At 39.5% G+C, this 10,762-nt stretch overlaps 1 protein-coding gene across 7 annotated transcripts; it reads right to left on the bottom strand.

Moving 5' to 3' along the window:
* Window positions 1-241: 241 nt before the first annotated feature.
* LOC131221333 (uncharacterized) lies at window positions 242-7,350 on the bottom strand. Of its 7 annotated transcripts, XM_058216556.1 has the most exons (5): window positions 7,090-7,350; window positions 5,828-6,109; window positions 3,590-3,657; window positions 1,869-2,922; window positions 242-387 (listed from the first exon to the last, which is right to left on the bottom strand). In XM_058216556.1, exon 4 carries the CDS (start codon window positions 2,729-2,731, stop codon window positions 2,216-2,218), a length of 516 nt encoding a protein of 171 aa, XP_058072539.1. In that variant the 5' UTR covers window positions 2,732-2,922; window positions 3,590-3,657; window positions 5,828-6,109; window positions 7,090-7,350; the 3' UTR covers window positions 242-387; window positions 1,869-2,215. The 7 variants fall into 7 exon arrangements, with proteins under 7 accessions (XP_058072539.1, XP_058072535.1, XP_058072537.1 ...); XM_058216552.1 differs by lacking the exon at window positions 5,828-6,109 and having other exon boundaries at window positions 7,040-7,350; XM_058216554.1 differs by lacking the exon at window positions 5,828-6,109 and having other exon boundaries at window positions 7,050-7,350.
* Between the last annotated feature and the right edge of the window lie 3,412 nt (window positions 7,351-10,762).

Below are 10,762 nucleotides of genomic sequence, written 5' to 3'. Positions count from 1 at the left end.
AACAACGAACACCACGGCTCAAAAATCATTCTGATCCACAACTCATCTGGTGGGGCACTGGGGTATAGAAGTTAACCAACGGTCTAGATTCAATGTAGTGTTGTGGCCCAGCTGATGAGCAGAGCAGGCTCAATTTTGTACCAGGTCATAAACAAACTGAGCCCATCTTGATGAATGGCTCAGATCAGACACAGGTAGGCCACGGCAATCTTCGTGTAAGCAATTTCTGGCAAATGGACAATACAGAAAAAAACTTCCAACTGCTTGATTGATGTGTAAGTGAAGGAATCTTACCTTTCTCTTGAAAGAATTCAAAATGAAGTACAACTCAAGGAAAACCACCCTTTCACCGTCCCCACAGAATCAAATCAATTGCAACCACATGATCTGCGTGAAAGAGATCTCGACCATTAGTTCTACATGACCGACCAAAATAGAAGGAGACGGCAAAAGCAATGACGAAGCAAAAAACACATGATACCGTAAAAATAAATAGCGAGAAAAGTCATCTTCACCAAACAAAACTGGCACCACCGGCTCACTTGCAGGCCAAGATAATTGGCGTGTGAAAAAAGATAAGAAAAAGAGGGAAGAAAAAAATTACTTTACTCACACATCTCCCACCAGCCAAAGTTTTGAAAATGGATTTAAAAAAATCCCTTTTGAAATACAATCCAACATTTTCATGGACGATCATTGGTACCAGCGTATGACGTACACTGACTATCACCGTACGCTGGCCCCCACAAAGGAAAGAATATTATAGGGGACACGGTTTGGCTAGTGACCCTAACACAGCCAGCTAGCTGGTGTCTAACCACTGTGGGCCCCACCATGATGTATGTGTTTTATCCACACCGTCCATCCATTTTTCGAGCTCATTTTAGGCCATATGCTAAAAAATGAGGCAAATCCAAATCTCAAGGGACCACACCACAGGAAAACAGTTTTCATTGAACGTCCACCATTAAAAACTTCCTAGGGCCCACTGTAATGTTTATTTTCCATCCAACCTGTCGATTATGTCACAAAGACCTGGATGAAGGGAAAACACAAATATCAGCTTGATCCAAAACTTCTGTGGTCCCCAAAAAATTTTCAACGGTGTCTGTTCAATCCCCATCGTTTCCTGTGGTGTGGTCCACCTAACATTTGGATCTGCCTCATTTTGGGGCTCTTCCCCCGAATGATCTGACAAAATGGATGGACAGCAAGGATAAAATACACATCATGGTGAGGCCCACTGAGGTCTGACACCAGCTAACTGGCCGGTGTTGGGTCCGATTATAGGTTCCCACGCAACAGAGACCAGTACTATCTTCGTGTGTCAGATTGTGCATTGTAGGGCCCATGATTTGGAAATCCCCACCGTTGTTCTGTAACCAAACAATGAATGGGTGATGATGCCTAATAAATCAACCAGATAAGACGATTCTAACTTGGATAATTGATCTAAACACCTCAACACAGGGCCGATGGAGAGGATCACAGCATCAGGAAATTTTCCATGCAATACACCATCCTGATTCAGACATCATCATGCCAACGGTCTAGATCACCAACTCATGGACTCTACTTGTACATAATGCATACATCAGGACACTATTCACATTCTGATGCATCAGGACATTGTTATTCCTCAGGTGGAGTAAGCTACCCATGTATTGATAGCAAACACAAGAATGGGATGACCCATATCATAAATCCTATCCACCCAATTCAGCCAATGCACATATATATTCAATGAATCGAAGCCTTTCCTGAACTCAAAGCAATCCCAGAAAGAAGATCAGAAACTACTCCCTTTCACCCAGAAAAAAGAAGCAAAAATCGAAGTGTTGCCATGATATATGAACCAGAAGTATTACCTCTTGTAGCTAGAAATGGCAGCAACAGCTCCGGTTGAGATAGGCACCCGAGGCACAATCGGATCTCTCCTCTTGCAGGAAATAGAGTACTTCAGACAACTGGAGCTGGACCGCCGTGAGACACTGCAGAAACAACAGACACAGACTTCCAATGTGGATCATGGCATTAGTGGTTCTACGACCAAGTCCGAGTCTGCAGTCGTGACTGAGAGAAAGAAGAAGAAGAAGAGAAGCGGTGGGTTCTTGCCAAGCATCTGCTCAGCAGTAGAAGTGACGGATAACAAGGCGGCGAGAATGCATGGGTTCAGCTACAGGAGCTTGAAAACAGATTCCAAAAAAGTGCAAGGTTAGGCAACGGTTTCGGAGAGCTTGGAGAAGCCTAGCTTCTTGAGCCGGGTGGTTATGGGGGCTGTCCATGCTCTATCAGGGTTGCCGCATTTTATATCTACAACTTCAACAATGTATGATCCTTTCTTGTCGGGTTTCTCTCTGTTAGGATTTCTTTCTGCGGGGATGTTGCCAGAGCTGAGCATTGGGATGTGATGGTCATTTGTTCGGAGGTTGGATTTTGCTTTTTCTGTACATCCAGTATTTCTGTCATTGCTGCTGCTGCTGCTGCTGCCGCCGCCGCTGCTGCTGGCTTCATTGAGAGAATTTTTCCTTGGTTGTGTTTTTTTGGAAATTGCACCACAGGGCACTGAGACTGGGACCGTTGGAGGTCTCCTTCTTGAGGAAGTTGATGTTTGCGCCATTTGTTTCATCATGGATTCCATTTCCCTGGTCATCAAGGAGCCGATTGTTCCTGTGGCCCCCACGTGAACCGAACCTCCACCACCCTTGATGGCTTCTAGCGTTTGAACCATGATCGTCTCCCAATCAAAGGTTTGCAGAGATCTTGTTTCCTTTTCTTCTTTTCTTTTCTTTTCTTTTTTTGGTTCTTTTTCTTTTTCCACAGGAAGACGAGCTTTTACTATTCGTGACAGCTTGATTATGAATCCCGTTTGTTTGTCAAAGCAGGCAGTGGATTGGATGTTCTAGCATGAGTCACAGTAAGCTGTAAAGAAAGGCAATTAAGACCACTCAGTGAGAATAGAACCGAACGTTGAAGTGAGGTTAATGTTTCTGTTTGAATTTTAATAGATTTTTTTATAAACTAAAGGCATGTTTGCATGCACTGTTCAAATGAATTGCAATTAGAGGTTGGCTTACATAAATCCCGACATACTAAAACAGGATGCACTGGGATTCTAGACATTGGATTTGGACCTTGTACAATGATACGAAACGTTTATTTGACATGGATCCCATTGGATGGGGGATGTCAAAGAAAATTCTCAGATTGAATATTTCAACCTATTGATTATACAAAGTTTATGGTGACTGTTCATGTTCAAAGCAAAAGAGCGAAATTATCAAAGGTTTGAAATAATACAATTGATTTTTTTAAAATAATTTCTATTGTCTTTCCACCGAACAAAGAGATAGTTGTCACATAAACGGTTTGGATCATTGGTAGATTGCCTAGTTTCCAAAGGCTAGAGTCCCAACGCACCATATTCCAGTATGTCGGGATGTATTCAAGCAAACCTCCTGCAATTAGAAGTCTAATGAGGCAGAAGCAATAAATTTATTAGCAGTCATTGAGGACTATGCTACAAACTGTAGTTGCTTTAACTTCAAGTTGTTATGGTTAATGTAAAATTATGTTAAATGAAACTTACATAAAACTGAATCAGAAGAGCCAGCAGTGTCCCAAATTTGTGGATTTTCGGGTCCTTTCAGAAAATAACTGTGCAACATACCAAGAAACAGTGAGTTGTAGGCCTCACAAAGAGAGGGAACTTAATTTTTCTAGCAAGATCTGGAGGTATATGGCATAAAAATGGGCAAGAACTTGAAAAAACTGTGCACCAGCAATGAATCTAAATGTAAGATTGGAGGAAGGAAAGTATCCAATATGATGGCTAAGATTCTAATAAAATTGAACAGATTATAAAAGATCAGGGAAGGAACTAATGATTTTTACTTTTATTTTTATTTTTTTTTCTATCTTTTATTGATTAGGAATTGAGATTTCTGCCTTGATTGAATAATTTGAATCGAAGAAATCAGAAAAAAGGAAAGGAAGAAACTACACCAATATCGAAAATGAGATACCAGAAAATAAAGAGAACTTTGTGGCAGGGGTCAAGATAAAGTTCCTATTCAAGAGCAATAACAGGGCAGAATGGTGTAGCAATTGGCTTTTCAAATGTAAGATGACTCAAGTTCTTCTCACTGGTACATGAATTCCATTCTTATTTACCAAAGTCACAGAGGTTTAAAAAGGTCCAAACCACATATATCATAGATGTGCATCAAAACAATGACAGGTGTGGTGCATTCACAGAATTTAATGAATGTAACCAAAAGAAAGAACCGGCAATTTTGGGACCTCAGCATGAATTCTTCCAAAAAGAAAAGGGGTTTTTTAATGCCTAACCCCTCAAGATTACTGATTTCCCGAAAAAAAAAGTCCTTGAATTTTCTAAAGCACCAAAATGATCATTCGGGGTGCGAAATGACCACAATTTCCACATCTATTTTCTCTACAAAATGGAGTTGAAATTGTGAGGCCCATGTGGTGCGTTTATGACATTCAACCCATCCAACAGGCGCACCACACCACGATGATTAGACTCCCCAAAAATTTGGCCGACCAAATCATAAAGTGGGCCACACCATAAAAAATAATGTACAGCACCCCAAACTTGCAAATTCACTTGTCTCCACTTAATGTTTGGATCAGCCTGATTTTTAGGTCGTCTGATCATCATTGTAGGGTGCAACAGTTGTGTGGGTTAAAGAGCACTTTTGGTAATTTTTCCTTCTAAAAAGAAGGTTTTGGGACTTTAGCATGTATTGCTGACTTGGACTCATTCTGGACTGTTGCAAGTCCATACCACAGGTCCCCCGATTCAACCCTGACTTGGGCGAGTCAGGCTAATTTCCCCCCTGACTCGGGCAAGTGATGACTAGACTAAAATCCGAATGAGTTGGAATGAGTCGTTGAGTCAAAAAACCATGGAATTCAGAAAAGAAAAGGCCTCTTTTTGGGAAAGTCAGAAATTTTGAAGTTTTTTGTGATAAAAATTGCAAAAGATAAGAATGTAGTCGTTTAGAAACAATGCCTTTTCTCATTAGAAACTTAAATTCACCAGAAATTTAAACACAATGCGGATTAAGCAAAAACTGAAGCAATCATGTTATAAGATACAAATATACACCTAAACCTCAAAACAACCTATTCAATTAACTTAAATTCTTCAAAAGCAAGAGATACTAAATGAGAAATAACAACAAAGATGAAATGTAATATCAAACAACACCCGACTTGTTATCTGAGTTGATAGTGTACTACTCTCTGGACACATTGTTGCCCGAAATTGAGTCTTAGCATGGGCATCCTCAGAGGCAGTGGCACTGACACCCTACCAGAAAAACAGGAAGCAGGAAAAACAAAAAGATAAAAGAAAAAGAAAAGAAAAGAAAACACAATTGAATTCTCTACAAAATTTCTACAAATATGACCAAATGCATTTTTTAAACCTAAAAAGAAAGCAACAAGTTCCTTTTTCTTTTAATTGTCTAAGTCACAGAGATGCATTGTAAACATGACTCCAAAGCAAGCAAAACAAGAACACAAACAGTTAGCAAACAATCTTAAGGCCATCAATCAAATACTCCAAAATTGCCCAAATTCGGAAATTCATGCCAGAACTCATTGATGAATCAGATCTTCAGTTCCTATTCGCTTATTTAAATCAATACAAATCCAGTAAAAACACAAATTTCTTAAATGAGAAGGCAAAGCCATATAATATTCTGATCAACAAAAATAACTCTGTAAAATCATAGAGTCAAGGTATTCAAGAATACAATTGATTTTGCTAATTTGTTCTTAGAATCATTGACTTGACCTTCAAGTAGAGCATTATCTTCGGTTAAGGATGCAACCCGAGTTTGGGTCGGGCTGTCAAGGTTCTCAGGTTGGGTTTGCGTTGGAAAATGCCAACCCTAATTCGAATTCTGGTTAAGAAAAATTGGATTGGGAACAATCACATGTATTAGGGATTGGTTGGGTCGAGTATACAGGACTTTGGGTTGGAACTTGGGCCGGGTTGGGTTGCAAGTTGGGTCGAGGTCAGGTTGACCCTCAACCTGACCCAGCCCTGTCGAGTTGCACCTCTATCTTCAGATACCTGAAATGAAATGTTCAATAAACTAAAATTCTCTGAAACCATTCCAACGTTGGAAAATCAAACCCTATAGCAGCAATCAGATCTCCAAACAAAGCATTATTGTCCATGCCATGTCACAAAATCAATTAAAATCCATACAAAAAATATCTTAAAATCATCAATCTACCTTGAAATCATTAAATACAAACACCAAAAGTAAATAAATAAATGCAAATACTTGGGTTTGGTCCACAGGAAATACTTGGAATTGGTCTCCTGCTAGAATCCATTTCCACCAAAAGAGATGTTTGGAAATTCCTTGGGTGGAGCTAGCTTCCAAACTCCTTGGTAATGAATCCATCATGGTTTTCAATTCCCTCTCCTGTGAATATAATTCTTCACAATCCTCTTACCCAAACACAGTAACTGGATTCCACAGAATCACATTCCCAGTGCCCAAACATGAAAAACAGAACTATTTCTTAGGGATTTCATTTCCAGCAAACAAATTCTGTTTTTTTAATTATTTATAATTTCCACCAATAATCACCAAGCAAAGCTTGAAAAAGCACCCACTATATGGCATATATCAACAGAAAAATCATCAAATAATGAAAAAGATCCATCTAATTCTCAAACATACATCCAAAATCACTACTTTTAAACCTCAAAACAGAGCATCGATTTCTAAATTTGTGTCATAAATCAAGTGAAATACATTGAAAAGCGGAAAATTCCCTAAAGGTCAAATCAATCGTCAGATCATAGAAAAAAAAAAGCACCGGAAAACGCCAAAGATGACTGATTAGACCTTAATACAGATCATTAATTTCAATTTTCTGAAAAATCAATAAAATCCATCCAATACACTAGATTACGAACAGAAACCCTAGAAAAACCAGAAATCTATCATCAAATAACCGAATTGGAAGCAGATCGATCACCACGCACAGGAAAAAACCTGGCAAGTCATGAAGATGGAGAATGAAACCATTACTGACATTCGATCGCCATTAATCGTTGTTATGCAATGTCGTAAGTCGCCATTAAAGCTCTCGAAGCAGCTCTGAGAAGAAACCCTATTGAAAGGCCTGAAATCTCTCTCTCTCTCTCTCTCTCTCTCTCTCTCTCTCTTTCTCTGCAACTGAGATTTTCAGGGCGACGTCGCCTTCAGCGGATCTTCCTTCCTAATTTATAAGCTGCACTGTTTGTGTCAGATGCCGGCCTGGCCAGTCAACGAAAAATCGGTCATCGGGATCTGACACAGAACCAGAAAGTAACGTGCCAAATGCTGACGCTATCCAGGCCATTAAGCAAACTGTCGGAGGGTGCAGATTCTGTCGGGTCAGTACACAGCGGAGTTCAGTCGGGTCTTTTTTGTGGGCCCCACCTAGATGTATATCTTTAAATCCACGCCGTCCATCCGCTTTGAAGGCCCATTGTAGTTCATGATCCAAATCTCAGGTGAAGATCCAAATCTCAGGTGAACCACACCATAAACTCTCACCATTAAAAAAAATTTCCTCTCGTTCAACGTAATTTTTATTAGCCATCCGACCCGTTGAGAATGTTACGCAGGCCTGTATGAAAGTAAAACACAATTATTATTTTGATCCAAAACATTTGTGGCCGATTAAAAGTTTGTAGCGGTCAATCACCACTGTTTCTGTGGTGTGGTCCACCAACTATTTGGATCTGTTTGATGTTTTTGGTCCATGCTCTAAAATTAGATGGAAAAACATACGGACGGCATGGATATAAAACACATACATTGAGTTGGCCCTCATAAAAGCACCGGACCAAATCGTATCCGCGCTCGCAGCCTCGCGCTGCACGCGAATTTGCCGTAAAACGTGGGAGCGCATTAGGTAAGACCCAAGACGGTACGGTCCTTACCGTGGGGCCCACCTTGAAGTATCTATTCTGTAACCATGCCGTCCATCATTTTTTTACAGATCATTTTAGAGAATGATCCAGAAAAGAAGCATATCAAGTTATCAGGTGGACCATACCAAGAGAACAGTGTTTATTGGACATTAATGGGCCACAAAAGTTTTGCATCAAGCTGATATTTGTTTTATTTAATTCCCTTAATCCAGGTTTTATGTTACCTTATTAATGGATTGGATGGTAAATAAATACCACATAAACATTAATGTGTGCCTTAAGAAGTTTTCTATGGACGGCATCCATCCATCCAGGTGGGTGGGCTCCGACTCACTGTGATGTATGTGACTTAAATCCACACCCTCCAACCGTTTTAAAAGCATGTTTTAGCGTACAATCCTAAAAATGAAGTAGAGCCAAATCTTATGTGGACCGTGCCATAGGAAACAGTAGTGATTGATTCCTCACCATTAAAATTTTGATGTGGCTACCTAAAATGTTTGTTTACCATCCAAACTGTTGATGTGGTCACAAAGCACGGGATGGAGAGACCAAAATATCAGGATCCAAAATTTTTCTAATTGTTTCCTATATTATGGTCCGCCTAAGATTTAGATTTACTTCATTTTTTAGATCATGTATCTTAAAATGAAATGATCATATATCTTAAAATGACATTATTTTTTTACACATGCACCAGCCACACACCCACACATGCCATATGGGATTTCACCGTCTATGTGTTTCGAACCCAAGGTCTCATGTTGAAACTCCGCGGAATCTACCACACAGGCAAGGATCGGAATCCTAAAATGACATTTCAATAATGATGGATAACATGGATGTAGCCACATACATCACGGCCCCACAATCAAGGGTCCCAGTTACCTCAGTCAAACCACATCTCACCTGAAACATGACGGTATTAAATCCACTTGCGGTTGACAAACTCATGTTTGGTTGGTGGCCTAAAATGAGGCAAACTTAAGATTCAAGTGAGCCACGCCTCAAAGAATGGTAGGGATTGATTGTAATCTTCTTCAGCCTGCCAAAATATTTATTTATCAAGGCTTATATTTATGAAGGGGTTACATGGAATAATAAACATTGTAATAAGCCCCATGAAAGCTTGATGGTGTGTAAAAGGGATTGGCTACTACCTCGACCACTGGCCAATGGCTAGTGGTCGGTGCTATGTGAGGCCCACAATGATGTATATGTTTCATTCATGCTGTCCACCCATTCTTTTAGATCATTTTATGGTGTGAGCCCAAAAATGAGGCTGATCCAAATATCAAGTGGACCGCACAATACTGATTGAACACCTGCCATTAAAAATTTCTTGAGTGTTATAAAAGTTTTGGATCAAGCTGATATATATTTTTTCCCTTCATCTGAGTTTGCATAACCTAATTAACATGTTAGATGTCAAATAACCATTACAATGGGCCCTAGGAGGTTTTTAATGGTGGATATTCAATCACTACTATTTTCCCATGGTATGGTCTACTTAAGATTTATATCTACCTCATTTTTGGGATCAAGCCCTAAATTTATCTTTCAAAATGGATGGACGGCATGGATAAACACATACATCATGATGGGTCCACATAGCACCGACCACTAGCCACCTGACCTGTGGCGGCCTCACTAGCCAAACCGCGTCCATCGGTGTGGCGTCCATCCTCGGTGGGAGCCTTGGATCTATCTCAATTTTGAAATCTCGTCATAATTCCTAACGTCAGTCTTTGAAATTGATGGGCAAAGTAGATATAATGGAGACATTGTGGTGGACCTTTGAGAGCTTTATGTTGAAAAAGCTCCTGCCTTTTACTTTTTGATTTACATACCCACAGTAAGTTCGACCTGAAACTCAGCTAGGCTTTTGATTTAAATATCCGCCCATCAATTTCTATATGCAATTTTAACAATTGAATCTAAAATTCAATTAGGCCAAATTATAATATACAGTTAGGATGGAATAACGACTGTTGATTTTATGCAATGACCCACCTTCTTTTTAAATGCCATCTAATCTATTTATGGATTGGCCCACCTTCTTTGAAATTGATGGGCAAAATAAATATAAATATAACGAAGACAATGCAATGGACCCTTGAGAGCTTCACATTGACAAAGCCCTCGCCTTTTACTTTTTGATTTACATACCCAACGTAAGTTTGACCTGACAGCTAGGCTTGTGATTTACATACCAGTCCATCAATTGCTATGTGCAATTTTAACAATTGAATGAAAATTCAATTTGGCCAAATTATAATATGCTCTTAGGATGGAATGCCCACCATTGATTTTATGCAATAGCCCACTTTCTTTTTAAATGCCATCTAATCCATTTATGCAATGGCCCACCTTCTTGGAAATTGCTGAACGTAATAAATATAGCGGGGACATTGCGGTGGACCCTTGAGAGCTTCACGTTGAAAAAGTTCACAGCCATTTACTTTTTGATTTACATATCCACGGTGAGTTTGACCTGAAACTTATGTATGCTTTTGATTTACATATCCGTCCATCAATTGATATCTACAATTTTAACAATTGAATCTAAAATTTAATTAGGTAATATGCAGTTAGGATGGAATGCCCACCATTGATTTTATGCAATAGCCCCCCTTCCTTTTAAATGCCATCCAATCCATTTATGCTCCCCACCATTGATTTTATTCAATGGCCCACCTTTTTTTTAAATGCCGTCCAATCCGTTTATGCTCCCCACCATACAGAATGAATGATGCATAATCTAAAATTCACAGTATTTTAAAAATC

This window comes from Magnolia sinica, chromosome 12 (assembly GCF_029962835.1).
Source record: "Magnolia sinica isolate HGM2019 chromosome 12, MsV1, whole genome shotgun sequence".
NCBI classification, from domain to species: Eukaryota; Viridiplantae; Streptophyta; class Magnoliopsida; order Magnoliales; family Magnoliaceae; genus Magnolia; species Magnolia sinica.
This window is presented reverse-complemented; position numbering and strand designations above follow the sequence as displayed.

Excerpts from the sequence above, each read along its gene's own strand:
- LOC131221333 (XM_058216552.1), bottom strand. The coding sequence starts at position 2,731 with ATGGTTCAAACGCTAGAAGCCATCAAGGGTGGTGGAGGTTCGGTTCAC.